The 23,319-nt window shown below is 37.7% G+C and overlaps 1 protein-coding gene across 7 annotated transcripts in view; it reads right to left on the bottom strand.

Moving 5' to 3' along the window:
- LOC5579397 overlaps positions 1 to 23,319 on the bottom strand; it is a 135,426-nt gene that overhangs the window by 36,646 nt on the left and 75,461 nt on the right. For 2 of the 7 annotated variants that reach the window (XM_021840101.1, XM_021840104.1), the window contains one exon: positions 724 to 1,022. In XM_021840101.1, coding sequence (XP_021695793.1) covers positions 724 to 761 — 38 coding nt within the window. In that variant the 5' untranslated portion in view covers positions 762 to 1,022. Of the gene's footprint in view, positions 1 to 723; positions 1,048 to 23,319 lie in introns of all 7 variants that reach the window. The other 5 variants (XM_021840103.1, XM_021840105.1, XM_021840102.1 and 2 more) reach the window with 4 other exon arrangements.

Below are 23,319 nucleotides of genomic sequence, written 5' to 3'. Positions count from 1 at the left end.
TTTTCTTAATGACTTTCAAACGCTACGTTATATCAAACTATTATTAGTCAGGTTTTCATGAAGTTTCAGTGAGTAATTAACATATAACTTTGTTGTAAATTTATGAAGTTCAATGTTTCGTTTTAGTCATATTGCTGATAAAAAAAAAATCTAGTAGGGGTGGAGGGTAATATGTAATGCTACGTAATTTTCAGGCGAGGGGAACAGCATTTGTGGTCAGAGGGTGTAAAAATCAATGATAAAACGCTGCGCCCTTACGGAATTCGGGAAGATGGAATTCGTGGCCATGGCGTAATGCGGTTCAATCGTTAATATCAAAAGGGACATAATCATTTAATTTAATTTTATCAAATTTGGCCAACAGTTTTGCCTAATACAGAACATCTAGTTAGCTGAATGAATGTTATTTCCAAACTATTTCCTTTGACCTGGGCACAGAACATAGCTCATTATGGTTCAAAGATTACTTCTCAGTCCATGCGTTAAAATACATGGCGTTAAGTAGATTGCGTTACTCAAAATAAAAGTTCATTTCGTACATTTCCGAGACTGGTAAACAAATAAATTTTTCACCTACAGGGAATGATAACCACCGTCTGGAAGCTATAGCACCCAAACTCATGTCGTGTGTCCACGTGAACATGCAACGAGCCCATTAACAGTTCTGATTTGTCACTAAACGTATATGAGAACATCCCAACCCAAAACAACTTCGGTACTCACCTGCATCTGGATGCCATCTTCAAGCAGCACACTTCCATCGTCGATATCCTCTAAATTCGATAAACGGCAGTTGCCCGTACTCCTCGAACCAACCTAATTCAACACTTTTAATTCCAACAGAAACAAAAAAAAACACTCAAAATTCACTTTGGACTTGGTCTAGTTTCCTTCCCCGGCGATAGCACTGACACAGTTCTGCCGTTGTCCATTATTTCACCTGCCTGCCGCAAAGTCTGATGGTAATGGGGCGATGCGTTAGCGGAAGAGGTTCCACACCACACCTACACGAGAAACGTGTTCTGTTTTGACAATTTAGCAAATCGGCTGTGTGCACATTCAAGTAAGAACAAATCAACAAATCGTCGCGGTATAGTGCACTGAAGCAGCGATACGCAAAATCAGTCCAAGAGGCACATGTGTGCGTTTTTGCCTCGGCCAGAAACACGACGCGATCCGATGGGACCGGACTGAATGGGATCCGTCGAGTTTCCCTAATTCGATGCACGTGCTTGTCGCCGGTTGAATTTGGATTTGGATATTCCTGCGAGTGAGCTAATTACCGATTCACGGTGCGAGTTGGTATAATGCGAGTGCTGCACACTGCAACGAAGACGAAGGGATATGGTGAGGGTGAGGGGTAGTCCAGTGCGCTCTGGATTCCGAAACTGGGTAGAGATAGATGGATTGCGGAATTTATGGTGATAGATTGGTGTTTATTACTCTGTGCAGTAAGTAGGGAATCGTGAGCGAATAAGGTGATTTTGAGTATGGAGGGTATTCACCTATTGGAAGATGGCATAGATTGTGGGCAATGGAATTAGACCGGAATTTTAAATCAGAGCAACTGTTGATACTGGAAATTATTGATTTAGACTAAGCATTGCAGCAGGGATGCCAGGTTGGAAGACATTTGCGTAGTGTGGAAGACATTTGGGAGACGGAAGATTTTTGGAAAACTTTTAAGAATTTGTGAAGACATTTGGAAGACAATTTTAAATTATTAGCATTTTAAAAATTTCTGGATTTGGAAAAAGAACATAACAGTTGGAAATTACAGAAACTCTTCTAAAAGATGTTTGCACGTCTTAATCAAACTATAGCGATCCCTCTCCGGATTCCGTTGAAAATTCTCCAAGGATTCCTTCAAATATTAATCTGAGAATTCTGACATGGATTTTGCCAGAGTTTCTTCTAGGAACTCTTGCAAAGATATGCAAGACATTTATTCCATCAAATTTATAAGGACTTTTTGAAATCTATTTCAGTGTTTCTCGTGTATTTTGTTACGAATTCATAATAAAAAGGAAACAGATTCTTATTTTATTTTTTTCTGAGATTGCTAATTTTTGCTCCTGAAATTATCCCAGGGAACTTTGGGATACCTGTCAAGATTTTTTTCACTGGTTTTCCTGAAACTCCTCAGAATTCCTTCAACAATGGGTTACACAAGGGCAACCTCACCGGTGGTTCAAATTTTTTAACTATGTTATAAATTGGAGCTTGCACTTGTTGCAAATATTGTTCCAATTTTATTTAATATCAGCTTTCTGGTCTATTTTTTGGAACAGGCTAACTGACTGGTTCATTTTTGGTCGGATTTGGACCAAGATATGAACTGTTCCAAAACTGGTTCGATACATGTTTGTTTATCAGTTCGGATTTTTCTCGCTGATACTGCCACCGGCTCTAGTTCCTACTCATTTGAGGTAAGTAAAAACATGAACAACATTCCATCGCAGCTGTTATTTAAACAACATGTATTCCTCTTTCAGCGATTCCTCCGGCTATTCCTTCGGAAAATCCTTCAGGAACTCATACAGGACACCTCTAGAAAACATCAGGGTACATTTCTGGGAAATAATTTAGGAATTCGTCCAAGGATTCCACCACGAATTTCTATGGGAATATATTTAAATATTACACAACGAAGTCCGCCTACAGATATCTCCAGGAGCTTTTCCAGAAATTCTACTGAAGTTCCTCCTATTTTTCCAACAGAATTTCCAACATAAAGTCCTCTGGGGATGTCTTTCAGGCATTCATCCAGGAGTTTGCTGCAGGAATACCTCTAGGGATTTGCTGCAGGAATTTCTCTGGGGATTTGCTCCAGGAATCTCTTCGGGTATGTCTTTCCTTCAGAAACTTTTCTCCATGCATATTGTCAAGAATTTCCCCCGGGGATTTCCTACAGCAATTCCTTTAAGGATTTTCTCCAGAAATTTCTCTAGGGATTTGCACCAGGATTTTTTCCGGAGTTTTAGTCCAGGAATTCCCTTGGGGATTTTTACGGAAATTTGTTCCAACAATTCCTCTGGGTATTTTTTCCAGAAACTCCTCCAATGATGTTTCTATCAACTGCTCCGGGGATTTCCTCAGAGGATTCCGTCCAGGAATTCATCTGGGGATTTCGTCTAGAAACTCATTAAGATGTTCCTGCGTGGATGTTCTACAGAAATTCCTTTGGAGACTTTTTCAGAGAATTTATCCGAAGATTTCTTCCAGGAATATATCTGAGGATTTGCACCAGGAATTTCTCCTGAGATTTCATCCAGTGTTTCCTATGGGTATTTAATCCAGTAATTCATTCCGGGGATTTTCTCCACAAATTGTTTCGGCAATTTTTCCAGGGAATATTCCAAAAGATTTCCTCCAGGAAGTTCTTTGGAGATTTGCTCCAGGAATTCCTCCGAAGATTTCAAGGATTACTCCGGGGATATCCCCCAACATTTATTCCGGGGATTTGCTCCAGGAATTCCTCAGTGGAATCTCAATAGCAATTCGTTCGGGGATTTACTTCAAGAATTCCTCCAGAAAATTCTCTGGAGATTACCATCAGATTTTTTTTGGGCATTTACTACAGGAATTCCTTCGGGGATTTCCACCAGGCATTTCTCCGGAGATTTTTCCCTAGAATTCCTCCGGGGATTCGTTTGGAGCTCCTCCATAATTCGTCCTTGAGTTTTTTTATATCTCCAGGAAGTCTTCAGAGTCAAACCTCCCTGAGTCGATATCTGAAAAGACCACCAACTTATGGAAATACCGAGCAATGGAACAGAGGGGGCCATCATAGTAACCACGAAATAATGGGTTTTTGTATAGTTTCATGTGTCAAGTCTGATTCGCTGCTGACAAGTAATTTCTCGGCCTATCTTGATGCATGGGAAATTTCTGCAAGGAATCGATCAACAATTCTCTTTTTTTCTGATCGCAGTACGCAGTTGAAAAGAACTGCCAGTTCAAATGGGAGTCGCTGTAGAAAATTTCTGCAAGGAATCGTCGAGAAATTTCTTTAGCGATTCCTTTGCAGTAGCAAATCAGGCTTCAATATCGAATAATTGAACATCGACTAGGGGTTTCATAATGATTCCTCGGAAATGGAATTTCTAAAAAAAAATCTCCGGGAATTTTTCCAGACTTCCTCCAAAAATTCATCCAGAGCTCCTTCCAGTGTTTTTCAAGTCCTTCAAGAAATTATTTCGGATTTTTTCTGGCAATTCTTCTGGATTTCGTCCAGCAATTCCTCGAAACGTCCTCCGGATTTCTACAGAAAATTCTTCTAGATTTTTTCCAGAAATTCCTTTGGAGTTCTTCCAGCAATTCCTTGAAAGTTCCTCCACAAATCCTGGAATGTTCCTCCGCTGTTCCTTCCCAACAGTGGGAATCGCTTAGAATACCTTAGTTTCTCCAGGAATTTCTCCGGAGTTCGTCAAGCAATTTCCTCGGAATTGCTCCAAGAATTGCTTCATAGTTCCTCCAGAAGCTCCAGGATGAACTCCGGAGGAATTGCTAAAGGAACTTCGGAAGAGTTGCTGGAGAACTCGCAAAGGAATTCATGGGGGAACTCCGGAAAAAAATCCTAGAGGAATTTTTGAAAGAACTGAGAACAATTCCTAAAGGAGCTATGATGAAATCCAAAGTACTTCCCGGTGGAGCTTTGGAGGAACTTCGGAGGTTATACTGGATTTATTTATAGAGAGAATCCCCTTGAGGTCGTCCGGGGATTTATTTCTAGAGTAAATCTCCAGAGAAATTGCTATTTGAGATCCCTGAGGTATTTCTGGAGAAAATCCCCGGAGGATATCTTTCAGGATTTTCTAAAGCAAATCATCAGATGATATCCTCGGACGAATTCCTGGATGAATTCTCCGGAGGAATTTCCGGACGCAATCCCGGGAAAAAATTCTGGAGGAGAAGAAATCTCAGGAGAAAAATTTTCGCCATAGTTCCTCCATAAATTTAATCGGAGTTGAGACATCAAGAAACCCCCCAGTAATTCCTCGGGAAATCCTCCAGAGTTTCTCCAAGAAATTCTCCAAAATTCGTCCAGGCATTTATTACGAGTTTCTCCTAGAATTCTTTTAGAGTTCCATCTGAAATCCCTACGGATTCCTTACTTTCAAAAGTACCTCCAGTTATTTCTTCGTAGTTTCTCCAGAAATTCTTCCTGGGTTCCTCCAGGAATTCCCTGGAGTTTCTCTGAATATTCCTTCAGTCTTCCTCCCGGACTAACGCCAAAGTTCCTTTGGAAATCCTTCACAATTACTTAGGGAATTCCTCCACAATTGATCTGGGAATTTCTCCAGGATTTCATCCAGAGTTTTTCCAGAAAATCTTCCAAAGTTCATCTGGAGCTCCACTGGAAATTTATTGGCAGTTTTCCGGAAAAAGCGAGGTTTTTTCAACAGTGTTGTACGAAATACAACAGCGCAACGATTAAAGTGTGAAATGAAATTAAAGGAATTTTCCGGGATATTTCATATATTATCTGTGCAGTTTTTCATAGAGTGGAGTAGGAAGCCTCGTGAAAATCGACGGGATAATGACGGCAGATTCCTACATCAACATCTTGCGGGAAAATCTGGAGGTTTCGCTGATCCAGAAGGGCCTTGAAGAGAAATTCATATTTCTCTAGAACAACGACCCGATGCATACTGCCAAGAAGACCAAGTCTTTCTTCCGGTCTTGTCGAATTAAACCGCCTCCACAAAGCCCAGACCTCAACCCCATCGAGAATTTGTGGGCGATTCTCGATGCCAGGGTTGACAAAACTGGTGTTACTAACAAAAATAATTATTTTGAGGCCTTGGAGCGCGCGTGGAAAGAACTAGAACCACAACACCTACAAAACCTGGTGAAAAGCATGCCGAAGCGCCTCCAGCAAGTCGTTAAGGCCAAAGGAGGACACATTAACTATTAAATTGCTTTTTATTTTTCTTAAATCATCTTTTCTGGGTTCAAGAAGGAAGTGGGCACTTTTTTTTGTCACTATTTTTTTTTTCAATACAAATTGATTTTCTTTTTCTTTAAGTAAAACTCTTTTTTTATCAAATTTTCGTAAGTGCAACTTTAAAAGAATATCAAAAATAAAATATCAAAAAAGATTTAAGTGTGCTAACTTTAATTTGAACCAAATCAATGAGAGAAATTCAAAAACTGGTGAGGTGGGCACTTTATTTTGCCTATCAGTGTAACATCACTGGAAAATTCCGTGAATAAATTAATGCAGATATATTTTTAAGAATTCATGTAGCAATCTGTAAAAGTATTCTTAGACGAGTTTCTGGTTGAACTCCTGATGAATTCTCAAGAATAATTATTCATAACCAAGGTAACTTCCGATTAAATTGAAATCTGGTTAAAAATAAAACCAACCATGCACAGGTCAGCTGTTGCCTGACAAGCATGGTTTTGAAACAATATGCTAGAGGAATTAGCAGTGGAGGATTTCTTTGAAGAAAATCCTCAAAGCAGTTTTCTGCGTTAAAATCAACAAATTAAAAAAATACACAGCAGTTTTGGTTTGGAAGTAAAACAAATGTGTGTATTTATTTTTTCAGAATTGGGGATTTTGAAGCAGAAAACTGATTTTTTCAGTTCTCACATTTGCTCCATTTTTGCTTAAGCCTTAACCCAAAAATACAGACATTATAAAGATACCATGATAATTGAAAAGTTTTAAGTGGAAGACATTGGAAGACATTTTTTCATGCAATTGGAAGACATTGGAAAAAATCACCTGGCATCCCTGCACTGCAGAATTCGTTCGAAGAAATTTCGAAGCAGAAACAAATCAAGCAAAGAAAACATCGCAGCTGTATCGATCCCTGATCTATAATGAATCGCAAGCTGTAACAAGTTCGATAAATAAACGCTGTGAAAGACAGCCCCAAAGAGAGAGCTATGGTAAATCCCATTGTTCCCGCTTATTTACTATTGGAGGTAGGTATTTCACTTCACTGATCACGGTGTGTTTCGTAGAACAAGTTTATTACAAAAAAATAGGTAAGTCTGAAACTTCTCCACAATAAAGTCTAGGTTTCTCGCGCTCATTTGCTGCTAAAACCAAAATAATCGGTCGGGGGGTCCAGAGTAATTTTTTTTTTGTTTGATTTCGAGAGACTTGCACATATGTTTGAATTTGCCTATCTATGTGTTTATGTACATAAGGGCGGTTCAAAATTAAAAAATGTTTGAGAATTCAATCTCACATATGTTCCTTACTATCCTTACTATAAAAATAGTGTTCTGTGGAATTCGCAGCTTTCTAGGTGGTGATTTAAGGTGGCCCAAAGACAATGTAGGTTTATACGGAAATTACTATGAAGGAATTTTGAGGTATGTTCCAATCACGCTTGTACTGTAATGTAAGTACAAACTTATTATCCCATTATAAAAGCTCATTCTTCGAACCATAATAAAGAAATTTGCTGAAGAGAGAAATTCAATTCGACAGTTAGCAGAAGAGGTATTCATGAGTTTGTTTGCTATTATTTAGCTTAACCCCTCTACCGGCAGCTTCATTTTTTTAGCACAAAAATATATATGAATCGCGATAACTTTTTTGTTTCTCTATATTTTTCCACCATTTTTTCACAACTTCTCAAAAAACTCTTCTACTTTTGGAATCTATGTCGGTATTGACCATTGGTCAACTGGTTTTAAAAATATTTCGGTGTTCCTTGGTGGACCGACACTTCCCATTTAAAATTTCAATATGATGTTTTAAGAAGTTTTCAAGATCTCGTTACGGCTAGAGTGGTACCAAAAACATAAAAGCTCATTGCTCAAAAACAGTTACACCGATTTGTTTAATTTCTTCACAATAGACTTTCATCAAAGTTTAGCTTTGAAAAGCGAATAACCGAATATGAGAAAAAATCTGTAGCCAGAGGTAATTACGAGAGTTATGGCTATGCGTCGGTCCCCCAAGGAATTTTGGAATATCTCCGAATATAGATGATCAATGCTCAAAACCGATACCGATTCTGAAAATAAGAGAGTTTTTTGAGAAGTTGTGTAATTATTTTTCAAAAATATTGAGAAACAAAAAAGTTATCGCGATTTGAATATTTTGAAAAAATGAAGCTGCCGGTAGAGGGGTTAATATGGGGTTATGGTACTGCAATCAAGTACAAAAATCCCAAACCCAGCAAATTAGCATCATGATGTTAGTTTCTGATCTTTTCATAAGCACTGTGCCATTAAGAAAATAACATAAAAAATATAAGATTTGAAACTTCTCAAATACCATCCAAATTAGCGTATTTTTCAGCACCATGGGGCAAGTATATTACATGCCTTATAACAAGGTTTATCACATGCGAAGCCCTCTACTAGTTAATTCGAATAACTGAAATTGTGTTGTTTGAAAGGCGAATAAGTCACTTTTGTATCTAGGGGTCATGCACAAATTACGTACGCTCCAAGGGGGGAAGGGGGTTAAGCCAAGCGTGACCAACCTTACAAAATTATCGGAGGGCTCATACAGAAAGTGTGACAAGGGGGGGGAAGGGGGAGGGGGTCGAAAAAATTGGAATTTAGCGTGATATAATTTGTGTACCATCCCCTACGAATAAAAAGAGAAATCTCGCATAATTTATGATCTCGTCCTATAAGCCATAGCTTGTTATTACTGAGCAAACGAATGGATTTACACTTTATTTCACAATGCTACGACGAAGAGAAGATCCTCCTCTGTCTCCCAGCGGTGACAGTTTTTATTTTGGTCCATTTATCTGCTTAATAACAAAGAGCTACACACTCGGTTATCAATGGTTTTAAGGGTGAATATACATAGAAGCCACACCTCGAATTTTCAAAAGCACAAGTCTAGAGAAGCAGACAACCGGTAAGTCACTGGTCACTCGCTGGTGGCGACTGATCAATAAAATGTTCAACGCAAAAGGTTGTCAGGTTCTCAAGACAACAAGATCTACAAACAAGCTCTTGAAAATTCTAGGTTTGATATCGAAGCATCTTCACCTATTAAAAATATTTCCTAATAACTTCTTACATCATTATGACCAATTTAAGTACGATTTTCAAGGTTTTTCGTGGACAATAACTAAAATGACGTTTGAGACAGTTTTGCAATTATGCGTATATCATATGTCATATATGCTTATCACAGCTCTTTTGAGCAAGAACAACTTTACCTTCCAAGCCAAGGTGTTCAAATGGTTTGATCTTGCAGTTTGTCCCGTATCTATGTTCAACGCAATGTGTGTCGGTACAAAAACACATATCCATCAATACTTCACACAAAATTAAAAAAAATGTTCTGGACCCCCCGACCGATTATTTTGATTTTGGTCGCAAATGAAAGAGCAAAGTCTAATTGTTTTCAGTTCGAAATTTCAGACTTACCTATTTTTTTGTAATAAAGTTGCTCCACAAAGACACCGTGTGATATGATAAACAATCCCAGAATATCCTATAGTAATAGTGCCCCCAGGTTTGGAGCTTATTTAGATGGATTTTATCATGCACTGCTTTCGCCCCTATACAATCAGAGCTGTAGCAGAAGACGATAAATAGACTCTCATGATGTCTTGCAAATCATGATTGTTACAGAGAGCGATAAGAAAGAGATACTCTCATTTTTTTATCAGAATTCAACCCCTGTCCAAATCTATACTTTATTCGTGATTTTCAAACAGAAACTTCATTCATCCAGCGGAAGAGATAGCAATTCTCGTTGCTTGCCCAATTGAGCAATTTTGTGATGTTGTTTTCCCCTTGCAAAAATAATTGCTATCCTTTCCCGGAAAGCAGAACTGGGTGAAAAACACTCTATGGCAAAAGAATACCACACGCTGGAGATGGGAAGAACTTTTTCACCGCAAAACTGTCGTCATCGTGGTCGATTTATAGCTCTGCCTTGCGGCGACACTTTTGGCACGTTCCAGACGGCTTGAAAACTGTCGACAGATCATGCCCTCGTATGATGGCACCAAAAGCTGGAACAATGAACACGATGTTCCGCATTTGATGTTACAAACGAGTCTACAGAGACACAGACAACCTCTCTTCAACATCATTTCGGGACCATTATGATTGCCGTTAGTTAGGGACGTGCACCCGTGGGATTGTCTAGTGAGGGGGTCAACATGATTGATTATGCGGATCAATGTTTTTTTAAGAGCCAGTTCGCGATAACCACAACTTCTTTCGTTTATTCACTAAACATAATGGCAACCACGAACAAAAAGGAAGGGTGAATCTTTGAAAACACAACTTTCTCCTAAAAAATCGAGATTTAAAACTGTCACTGAACATGGCAAAAATGGAAGAAAAGACGTTTACCCGAAACAAGTGGTCCCGGCAAACTTGCCGTCTTGACATCAAGTAGGCTGTTGAAAAATGGCGCGTAATCGCCCATACAAAATGTCAGTTTAGTTTTCTCCCATTTTTGATAGACTTTCCCAAAGTTTTTCTTCACACAAACACGTCGGAGCTCTGGGCGAATGTGACAGTGAAAGAATTGTTAGCGCAACTATTCAGCAAGACCAAGCTGAGGGTCGTGGGTTCGAATCCCATCGGTCGAGGATCTTTTCGGGTTGGAAATTTTCTCGACTTCCCAGGGCATAGAGTATCTTCGTACCTGCCACACGATATACGCATGCAAAAATGGTCATTGGCATAGTAAGCTCTCAGTTTATAACTGTGGAAGTGCTCATAAGAACACTAAGCTGAGAAGCAGGCTCTGTCCCAGTGGGGACGTAACGCCAGAAAAGAAGAAAGAAGAAGAGCAATCATATCGATGCGCTAGACAAATTTTCCGAACAGCAAATCGAAGCAGTCTCTAGCCCAGCCTTTTTGATTCAAGTGAAAAAGCAAAGAGTGCCGCCTATCGTGATCAGTTGTTCCGAACTTGGAGGATTAGGGTAGGAGATCTTGAACTCCATTAGGGGAATCGAGATTTCCATCCAAATCGCAAAGAAAGGAATCTCAGTCTCCTCAGCCACCGGGAAAAACATTTTGAACAAATATTTTCAAGCTGTACATTTACAAATCATCAAACTTATTACATTACACAGGATCATTGGCGTAGGAACAGGGGGGACCAGGGGAGCCTGGCCCCCTCCAGACTCATCCAGAAACCCCCCCCCCCCACCCCCCCCCAGAATTTTTGATGATAATAAATATTGAAAAAAAAAAACATTTACCACTTTCGGACACAATGTCCATAACACTTGTTATTGACAAAAATCTCTTCACTAATTACGTTATTTTACGTTGTACAACTATAGTGAGAAAACCTCGCTTGTCATACATAGCATCAGCGAAGTTTGATTCTCAAAACTCGTTTTCAACTGTATTTTGCTTTCTAATGTTTTTGGAGGATAACCTGCTAGAGATGTCCGGCGATGATGATTTTACTTATGAGAATTCACTTAAATAATCCATACATTAATTTCAACTCGTATAATGTCCCAAAAATTTTTGAAAAAATAGATAAAATCACTAATTTAAAATTTCATGGCAGAAATTTTTGACGAAAAATCAGGCTCAACTTTCAAGGTATTTCAGCATTTCCTAGTTGTCTTCAGATGAATGGTAGAACTTAAACCTGGTGTGAAACAATGTAACAAAATCAATCAGAGTGTGAGTTTAGTTATTCCAGCAATAAATTCTCTCTTTGATGTTGATTCAATTTTTTTTACAGGTTTTTAGCAACATTTTTCAAAAAAAACTTTTTGATATTTTTTATAGAATTTTAGTATAATCAAATTCCTCAAGTAACATTAAAGGTTGGCTTCAAACTTTTGCAAATCTCTTGGAAATTAGTCAATTAAAATTGTGGGACTTGTTCATACTTTCAAAGCGAATTCCTCCTGGAAGCCGTTCATTCCTTCTTTGTCTACTTTTTATTAGCAAATTGGTTCAGGACAATGTTCCCGGATTTACCTAATAAATTTTAAATTTAAGTTTTTTAATCTTTCAAAAGTTCAGTTTTTCTTCGCCATTCATCCAAAAATCATTGATTCTATTAAATCTAATACTAAGATATTTCGCTGAAAGTTCTATTAGACATTTCTTTGAATAATTTTTCAAAAGAAAAAATATTACATTTTTTTCCGTGAAGTTCATTAAAAGTTCTTAAAAAATATTTCCAAAAAACATCGAAAATTGCATAAAAAACCTTTTTTTCAAGGAATTTCGCTTTAAATCCCCGGTTTGTTTAAAAATTGGAAAGAAAATTGTTTTTGAAACGCCTCTAGCCATAGAATCATCAAAGCAAATTTGCTGAAAACCTCCAGGAGAACTTTCGCTATCAAAATTAGCATAGGGGTAAAGTAATCTGTAGAAAAAAATGTAGCAAAATAACTGGGAAGAAGGAAAAGATTTATTAAGATATTCATAGATACATATATTGGTCTTCTGTAAAAAACTTCTTAGAAACAATGTTATCAATTATTGGCAGAATCCATATTCTTGGTTTGAATTTTGTGCGATACGAGGGCGGAATATTTAGAGGCTTTCTGGCAGAATTCTAGAAAACCATAAGTCAAAGAAAGATAAATTATAAGGATAATTTCCAAAGAAGATTCTGATGGACCTTTTTAAGAAATTTGTAAGAAAATCTGAATATTTCTGCATTAGTTTTGAAATATATTTATTTAATATTTTTAAAACAAGTACTGGTATCTCAGTTATCGATTGCGGTTAAAAGATTGCATGACGATCCATGTTGAATCGATCAATAATTTTTCATATAATTGAAAGTTTATTTTCGGTTTTGTGGTAACTTTTTGATAATGGGTGTGTACACATGAAAATCGCCAACCGAACTGCTGTTCAGCATCATTTCAGTTAGAATTTGATTGGAGAATGTTAATGGAGAACGTGGGTTCCAATTTGTTTATAAAATAACAGAATTTGTAAAAAAAATTCAAGTTCAAATATGCATAACAAACACTTATAGGTCTGTATAAATGGGTATAAACTAATATTTCTAAAAATATATGGAATGATTCACGTTTCGACATTGAATTCAACATAAATCAAACATTTTTGAAACATAAATATTTCGAAAAAAACCGAGTGAGGATGTCGCATAACTTCAGGTGTATAACATTATATGGAAATTTCTGACTTTGATTACAAAAATGGCCCCAATTTGTGAAAATGATGTTCGATATGAGATTTGAGACCGGATTCATGATCTACTATAACTGGGCTGTCAGGGATGTGCAACGAATTATTTAAAATCTTATCAAAATGTTTGTAAGGAATTCAAAACTGCAAAAATCTCATTGATTTTTAATATTAGAATATAAAAACTCAAATGCTATCGCTTCCAATGAAAATAGTCCTGACATGAAGTATCATACTAATACTCTTTACTTTCGCATATTTAACTGATTAACATAAATTATGTTATTTCGTTTAGTATGTTGTGAGTCCCTCACTATCAATGTTACCCGCATTATCAAAGATACACCGTTTATTAGAGAGGTTTTAATTATCCGACTTCAACATTTTTTTGTTTCACCTTCCTTCGCATGGAACATTTTCCGTACTCCAAACAGCACTACAGTACTACAAAATAATCGAAATTAAACTTTTCAAAAAAGTTTGTTTGGAATTTCTAAAGGTAGGAATCCTATTTTTCCTACCTACATCAATATGTTCATATGTTCATACAATATATTATCTAAGATTTTAATTACAAATATTTTCAGTAAAAATTCCATCCGTTTTAACACCAATAATATTCTAATAATAAAAGACGAAGAAAAAGATTTTTTTTGTAGTAAATCCTACAAGTACCACTTAAGCTTTTCTGTGAGAAACATTGTCAACAAGTTTCAGAAATTCTATGGATTAATTCTTGAGTATTAAGACAGGAAATAAGTATTTTTTCCGAATTCTTGTGAAGAATTATTCAAAAAAATACCAACAAACTTCTTCCAACCCGTTCTATGTGTTCTTGAAATCTGATATGCAGCGATTGGTATAGGAATATGTAAAGCAATCACTAAAAATATTGAAATATTCCTGAAATAGTTAATAAGATGATAATTTTTTATGGAAGAATCCTGAGATTACCATTCGTGAAAAAATGAAGTTATTTTTAGAACCTGAAAGTTATTTTTAGACCTTGTAAGAATATTTCTTGGAACTTATGAAGAATTTTTTTGAGAAGTTTAATAATGAATTGCAAAATCTTAGTTAATGTGGTGAAAAAAAATATTTTAAAAGAGTCCCAAAAGAATCGTGAGTGCCGTTTGAAGAAAAAAATATCTCCGGAGAATACTTAGATTATACTCTGGTTAATTTTTTGGAAGAATCTTAGGGAAACAGTGATATGATTCTCCATGAAATCCCTGAACAAATTACTCGAGAAATCTTTGAGTAATTTCGCGGAAGAGTTTTGAAATAACGGTTGAACGCTAGAAACTTTATAGGAATTTTAGATTTCTTCAAACATTTCATAGTTAGGCATTTTTAAACAAATAAAAAATATTTTTGAAAGCGTTTTGAAGGAATACGAGATGTTGTTCCTTTATTTTAGAGGAATCCTAAAATAATATTTTGTGAAAAAACACAGATAGATCTGCGGAGAGCTTCTTTGAGAAATCATGATTAGTATTTTTACAATTGAATTATTTTTAATTTCTTTCGTTTCGATGAAACCTGGAAGAGTCATTTAGTTTTTTTGCAAGAGTTTGGATATTTTTTGCTAAGATTTTTTCAAACAATCTAGTAGAGGAACTTTAGGACGAACTTCAAAAGCAAAGCTGAAAAAACTTTCTTAGGAATCCGTGGAAGTAATCCTTGCTTTATGATCTTAAAGACATTTATGGTGTAACTCCTAGAGCTTTTTTTGGAGAAATCCTCAATAATTCCAAAAAATCATAATCAAATTATTGATGAACAACCAGAGGATACTTTAAACGAAAAATTGGAATGTATACGTAATAAGTACGTAGAGAACCTTCCAGGAGAAATAATTAAAATAATTTGTAATGCATTTTCTGGTATAGTTCTTCAATATATTTTTTAAATTATTCGATAGAGATTACACATTCGATACATTTTCTGGTAAGATCAGAAAATCGTGGGGATCCCAGGACAAAATCAGTGAAAACTGGTAAAGGAGTTCTTGGTGAAAACACTGAAAATTACAAAAAATAATTCCTGAAGAAAATCCCGTAGGAATTTTCAGAGGAATCTCTTCAAAACACATGTTTGAATTTCAAAAAAATCGTGGAAGAATAACAAAGGACATTTTTTGTGACTTTTTGTTAAAATTATTTAAGAAATTTTGACTGGATTACAAAAACAAATGAATCTTTTTAGTAGCGAACATTGAAATTTACAAACATCACTAATGTGCCGTGAAATGAGACAGAATAACAAATAATTAAAATCAATACAAATCTGTTAAAACTATGAAATTTTGCTATGGATGCTATAAATCCGTGGTCACCAAAGTGCGGTGCGCGGGCACGACGTGATGTATGTATCTCTTAAATCTGAAAAGTTCCGCAAATTTTTTTTCGGGAAACTGTTCTACTCTCAAAGTTATGAAGAACATCAAACAAAACTATTACGAAAACAATCCTCCATCAGGAATGATAATGGTTGAAAAAAAAACAGGGCTGAGGATCACTGCTATAAAACTATGAAACTAAAACATAACATGAAACTATGAAATTTTCTAGGCCCCCCCCTAGCCCCCCTCCAGAAAAATTTCCTAACTACGCCAATGCACAGGATAAGATCTTTTTGCCGTTCTGCATACAAAATGGCCAAGTTTGGAAACTTGGATCTTGACTCCTAAAGCTCCGATTGATCTGAAATTTCTACCGCCACTAGGAAATAATTTGTGCAGTGAAAAAACTCACACCAATTTTAACACACACTTTGATATTATCGCAAATGAAAGAAATGTCAATATGGTCAAAATGGTTTTGAAATATATTGAAAAGTATGAATTACAGACACATTTTGTTTTACATACTTGTTTCTCTTGTTAAATCAAACATTTTTGCCAAAGTGTATATTGCTCTTTATACTTTCGTTTCAAAAATAGTTCAAAATGAGAAATTTAGCAATTTTTACACAACGGGGCATTTGCCATAACTTTAGAGTGGGTGATCAAAAAGCTGTGCATTTTTTACTGCACAAATTCTAGTTATTTCCTAGTTGTGGTAAAACTTTCAGCCTTATTAGAGCTCTAGGAGTCAAGATTGGGGGGCCCAGATAGCCGTAGCGGTAAACGCGCAGCTATTCAGCATGACCATGCTGAGGGTCATGAGTTCGAATCCCGCTGGTCGAGGATCTTTTCGTAAAGGAAATTTTCTCGATTTCCAGGGCATAGAGTATCTTCGTAACTGCCACACGATATACCCATGCAAAAATGGTCAATCGGCAAAGTAAGCTCTCAGTTAATAACTGTGGAAGTGCTCACAAGAACTCTAAGCTGAAAAGCAGGCTTTGTCCCAGTTGGGACGTAACGCCAGAAAGAAGAAGAGTCAAGATCCAAATCACCAAACTTGATCATTTTCTGCTATGTTGAACAATAGGTTTGAAAGTGCATCGCCCTGCTTCAATCCGTCTAAGGTTATGAAGGATGTTGAAATCTCATCTGCAACCCGTATACTTGATTTCGATCCTTTCAACGTTGCACGAATCAGTCTATTCAGCTTCGTCGGAAAACCATGTTCCATCATTATTTCCCACAACTCGTTTCTTTTAACTGAATCGTACGCCGCCTTGAAATCAATGAACAGATGAGTCTGCAAGTTGTACTCCCGGAATTTATCGAGGATCTGTCGCAGGGTAAACATTTGATCCGACGTCGATCGGCCCTCACGAAAACCAGCTTGGTATTCGCCGACGAAGGACTCTCCAAGCGGTCTCAAACTGTTGAACAGAATACGTGACATTATTTTGTACGTCGAATTGTGGAGCGTTATTCCTCGGCAATTGGCGCACTCCAATCTATGCCCTTTTTTGAAGAGAGGGGAAATGAGGCCATCCATCCAGCTAGCAGGCAGTTCTTCTTCCTCCCATATCCTTAGTAGTATATGGTGAAATATTCTATGCAGCTGCTCACTAAATACCGTGCTTCAGAAGTTCGGCCGGGAGCTCATCCTTCCCAGCAGCCTTGTTGTCTTCCAGCTCTTTAATCGTCTTCTTAACCTCATCTAGAGATGGAGATGGAGCCTGACCGTCGTTGTCGATGTTCATTCTGTTCTCCGATGCTCTATCGTTCCCTCCATTCAGTAACGTTTCAAAGTGCTCTTTCCAGAACTCAATACGGCCCGATTCAAACCTCCGATCGACAAGGTTCGTTTACCTTGCGTCGGAGCAAACTTCTTTTTTCACCGATGCCGATGGACAGAGGGCGATGCCACTTGCTTACTGATCCGTCGGACATCAGACTCACTGCTGCTGCTACTACTCCGTTGAACATCTGTCGATCAACTGCCCGATTCCCGAACTGTCGGTTAGTTTTATGCAATGTATGAGTATTCAATCATCGACGTCGTTTTTTCAATGTGTTGGTGATGAAAATGAAACTTTTTCCCACACATTGATGACTAACATTGGGCACTTCTATAAACTAACATCGATGAGCTTTCAGTCTTTTTAATTTATTCTATTATATTTTACTTCTATTACCACAGCAGCCACCATCGTTTTATCTGTCAGCAAATTACCTTCATGGTCGTTGCAAATGACGGGAGACGGCGCTGACTATTTCCGCACTCCATTGACAGTTTCATAGAATCGTCGCATGTCGTTCTGTTCCATACAGTTTTGCGCCTCGGCTATCACGTTCTCATCAAACTCTTTTTTCTTCCTGCGATGGATTCGCTTTTCGGCTGATTTTGCTTCCATGTACCGCTCCCGGTTCAGCCTGGTACCAGACACTAACATCCGACGTCTGGCCACGTTGTTTTCATCCGTCACCCTCTGGCACTCCTCGTCGAACCATCCGCTTCTGGGGCGTCTTCGACCAGTACCAGCACTTCTCGCGCTGTTTCACTCACCACTCCATGAATTGCATCCCATAGATTGTTGAGGTTTTCGCTCACATTGACCTCACTTATCCGTTCGTCCAGCTTTTGGTGGTATTCAGCTGTAATACCGTCTGCTGAGAAGCGCTGGATTGTTTGCTGTGGTCTTAAATTCGCTACAGTTGATAACCGCGCTCGAATTTTACTGACAACGAGGTAGTGATCCAAGTCAATGTTAGGACCCCTGAAACTCCTAACATCGATGACATCTGAGAAATGTCGGCCATCCACCAGAATATGGTTTATCTGGTTGCAAATATCACCATTTGGATGCCTCCAGGTGTGCTTCCGAATATCTTTGCGTGCAAAGTAGGTGCTGCTGATGGCCATCCCCCTGGCAGCAGCGAAAGCCACTAGTCGTAGGCCGTTGTCATTGGTAACGGAGTGAAGACTCTTCTTACCGATGATCGGACGGAAAAGTCCTCTCTTCCGACCTGCGCGTTCGCATCTCCGATGACGATTTTCACGTCGTGTATTGGGCACTCTCCATAGGCCTTATCAAGGCCTCCATAGAACGCGTCCTTCACGTCGTCAGGTTTGTCGTTCGTCGGTGCATAGATGTTGATCAGGCTGTGGTTGAAGAATTTGCCCCGTATCCTCAGTACACAGATTCGCTCGCTAATCGGTTTCCACTTCATAACGCGTTTCATCTGCTTCCCGATCACTATGAAACCGACTCCATGTTCTGCCTCATCGCCGCCGCTGTGGTAGATGTTATATTTGAACCTAGTGTTAGCGATGGAATCAACCGCCCGGAATTCACGTTCTCCAGATCTAGGCCACCGCATTTCTTGAATGGCGGCTCACTCGTCCGGGTTCATTTAACGTCCTGGCATTCCAGGTACCAAGTTTCCATTCATTATTTCGTTGCCAGGTCGGTTGACGAAAATATCGTTCGTTATGTCTTCTTTCTCCAATTTTCGTGGTAGGTGAGAAATTCGGTATGCTACCTTACCGGGGTGCGCTACCTACATCACGTTGATGGGGCTGCCACCTTAGGTTAGTTGACGTGATACAACATTTCTTACTCAGCCCCTGAATACCAGAACAGACACTGTTTGAGCCGCACTTCCTGGTGAACAGACGCTCGGGACGCACCCCCTCACTCTAGTTGATGTCAGAAGGACAACAGTGCCCAGGATGCACTACCAGCTAAGTACGCAACCGTTAGCTGGCGGTCTTTGTCATCGTTAGACCGCTCCTTCCTGGTTGTCGACTCACCATTTTACAACCGTGGTTTTCTTTCATCTTCACTTAAACTTTTCTACATTAGGGAACTCTTATGAAGAAAAAAGTCGCATGTCTGGTTTTACAAATTTGTCTCCTGGTTCACCGTAAGTCAACACAGATTCTGCTCATTATCTAGTAATCTGGCCGAAGTATCAATACACGCATAAGGTATTTTCTTATAGTAACGCTAAAGTTATTTCATGATGTGTGGGCAGTCGCATGTCTAGTTTTGGGCTTGTATCCATGTGGTTCACCGGAAGTGACCCTTCAACTCAGTATTGGCCATATGGTAAAATAGACAATATTGAGAGTTGATGTCTAGCACTGGGTTTCTGAAATGATATCATGACGTTCAAGTAGCCGCATTGTTGCTTCGGGTCAAATTAACATTTGTTCCTTAGCCTCGGATCCTACACGGAAAGTACTCCAGGAACCAGTTTCTGGCTTTCGCCCCATGCGTATTCTTGCTTTGGACCGTTACCTGGAGTCTAAAAATGACTAGTTATGTTGAAAAAGATGTAAAAAATGTGACTAGGGAACACTTATGTCTTATGAAAAACATGTTCAGACCTTCCAGTTTGAAGAGCCCACTCGCAGGAAGTATAATTCATCCCATCTATCGTAGTGAAAACCGCATTTGAGCACCATTCGATTGAAAATAAACGGACCATCCCTGGGCATTAAGGGGTCAAAACCGGGAAAATTTTGAAAGCTTTACCGGGAAAACCGGGAAAAAGCGGGAATTTGAAAATGGAAATTTGGTGGCTACCCTGTGTTAATTTTTTTTTCTCATTGGTAAACATTTCTCATGAAATAATTCTCTTCAGGATATATCTCAATCCAATACCCTGATAGCCCTAAATGTTTTACTCTTCTAGAAACCCTTCTACGATTGATTTGGTCTTAACTGACTCTAGTTACTTTTGTAGACAACTGGTTACTCAAGCCGATTTTGATTCTGATCATGTCTCTATTACATTTCAAATATCACATGAAGCAATTCTCAATCCTATCAGCTCCACTTTCAATTATGTTCGAACCGATTAGACTACATATGAAACATACATTGATAATAACCTTGATAGCATTGCTTTGCAAACAAAATTTGATATTGACAATGTACTCGAAACTTTGAAAAATTCCATTGTTTAAGCAAGAGGCATTGCAATACCAAAAACTCCTTGTCCTCTGGAACAACTTCTTAAAATCTGAACAACAATTCAGAGTAGTTTTAATGGGAAAATCATTCATGATACGTTGCGTTCTCAGTCACTTTTTGCTGCCACATTGTGACAATCATTGCGCTGTACCTACTGATACAATCTAGACTGGGGATCCCAGAGTAAGCACGACTTGCCGCAGAGACGAGAAAGAGAGCCTTCACACAGTAACTCAATTAGCCCAGCTGACGCTATCTGATAACATCGGGCAGCGCAAATGCGTCTCACTCGAGGAGGAGATTCGATCGCAAACTCCACGGCGTAAGCAAGTGATCGCCTGTAACTGATATGAGCATGTAATTATGGCTTTCGATGAACTGTCATCGTCGTCGTCGCTTAGCGCAAACTTGTTTGCTGACTGGGTGCACATGTACTTGTTTCGCATTAAGATTCGTTTCTCGAGTAACGATGCAAACGTTACAGTCTGATGTTCTCGTTGGTCACGATTCACAATTTAAATAATTTAACAGCGTTGGTGAAATACGTTTGCTGAGAGTTAAGGTTTGATGAAAAAGCACTGCCACTGAAAAAAATCTTAATTTATCGCTCAGTATACCACGTTTGGATTCAACCTGTTTTCCATATTTTTGTCACCACAAAATTATATTGAAATCACTTGAAGAACTTTGTTTTGTTTTTGTTGTGTTGATTTTGATCCGAATTTTACATATTTGTTTCATTTGGCTTGAATGCCTGAATGTGATTTCTGGAAGTTTAATTTCTATCTAGCATGAGCCCTAGACTTAACTTCATTTGACCAATTTATTGGAACCCCTCTAATCGTGACAACATGTCTACTGGAAGGTTTCAAATTAACGGCTTTTGGTTTATGTAGGAAAATTGTAAGATGAGTTTTGGAAGCATTTGGAGAAATCTTCCATATTTGCAAGTATGAAGAAAAAATATCTGCAATCCACTACAGATGACACGCAGACTTCGTCCTTTGGCGGAGAGGTCTGTGTCATCCGCAAACAAGAATTTTTGACATCCTCGAGGTAACTCAGATAAGTCAGATGTGAAAATATTGTATAATGTTGGTCCCAAAATTCTGCCTTGAGGAACACAAGCTCTTACAGAAAATCTTTCAGATCTGGAGTTCTGATAATTAACATGAAGTGTACGATTTGACAGATAACTTTGAATTATTCTAACAATGTATGTTGGAAAATTAAAGTGTTTTAATTTTACAGTCAAACCTTTATGCCAAACACTGTCGAATGCTTTTTCTATGTCTAGAAGAGCAAGACCAGTAGAATAGCCTTCAGATTTGTTAGAACAAATCAAATTTGTTACACTTCAAAATTGACGAGTGGTCGAATGTCCATGGCGAAATCCGGAGCTATTCATTGGCAAAAAATGAATTTTTGTTGATGTAAACCATCATTCTGTTCAAAATTACATTTTCAAAAAATTTAATGATGGAGGAAAGCAAACTGATTGGCGATAGCTGGAAGCTTCTTCAAAATATTGATTTTAGTCAAACCGTTACTACTTTTAAACTCGTGTTTGGAAAAATCACTCAAAAATATATGTCAAAATTCAAGTTGTATCTGATATTCTATGAAAATTTCATTCAAATCGGTCCATAAATAACTGAAATCTAGCTTACCAAAGTTTGTCATTTTGCAGGGAAAATCGAAATAGTTGCATATGTTTTGTCCGCAGCCCTGTCGTCGTAAAATTTGAGCTTCTTAGTCGTCCCTTTTTGAGAGAGGCGTTGCTATAGCCCAGAGGGCGCTTCTATTCCCAGGCGTTAATGATGTCGGCTCATAAGATATATCACAAATATTTTAATATATAGGAATCAACCGTGATGGAGGTTATGTTGCTATGAGTTTTCGACTTTTAGTTTATATAGATCATAAACGGAAATCCAAAAACCCATGGCACCATTTTAATATATAAAAATTGCAAATATCACAAATACTTTAATATACATTCCTAACGAACGAAAATCAAAATGCATTTGCACGTATTTAGTTTGTGTTCCATTTCTATTGAAATACAGAACGAAGAGATCAAGTACATGGACTTAAACATTATTTAGTTGAAAAGTTTGCTGATGTAAAAACTGAATGCTATTTTGTCCTAGTATCAATTGAATCTACCTTAACAATACCTACTGTATATGCTATGTGACTATTTCCTAGAGTCATACTATTACGATGTACCATTCAAATAGAAATCATAATTAATAAAATAAACTTAGTCTTGTAGAACCTATCACTCAGTGTAAAAGGAATCATCTAGTGCCAATCTTAAAGCCACATAGAACCGTTTTTGTGTCTCTCTCAAATTTAAATTTTTTTAAGATTGTTTGTGTTTCAGGAGAAGAAGATACGAGAAGAAACACATAGAATTTATCAAAAACTGATTAAACCTAAATGCTTCTCCTCTAGTTTTATAAAATTTAGGCAAAATACGACGCAAACTGTAATTCTAATTATATATGCCGATGGTAACCGCGTTTCAGCGGTTATTACTCAACAATAACTCGGAATAATTTTAACGAAATATTATGTGTATTCTCAGTCATGCCAGACCAGAAAAAAATGTAGACTTGACTAGAATGCGAAGAAAAGTTTTAAAGTTAAACATAAATAAATCCATACCTGAGATTCGATGTTTCGAATGTTTGATTATGTTTGTACGTAAAGTAATATATGAAGCATACTTAGAAAAATATATGATATTTTTTCTTTAAAAAAAAGAATCAAATAATTAAGTTTACTAAGATTTTCTTTACCACAGAAGTTCAACTCAATGGACGCAGTGGTTCTACGCCCCAACAAACAAAAACAAGACTTTCTTGAGATTTCCAAGAGTAG

This window comes from Aedes aegypti, chromosome 2 (assembly GCF_002204515.2).
Source record: "Aedes aegypti strain LVP_AGWG chromosome 2, AaegL5.0 Primary Assembly, whole genome shotgun sequence".
Classification (NCBI taxonomy): domain Eukaryota; kingdom Metazoa; phylum Arthropoda; class Insecta; order Diptera; family Culicidae; genus Aedes; species Aedes aegypti.
Note: the sequence above shows the minus strand (reverse complement) of the source record. Positions and strands in the feature narration are given on the sequence as shown.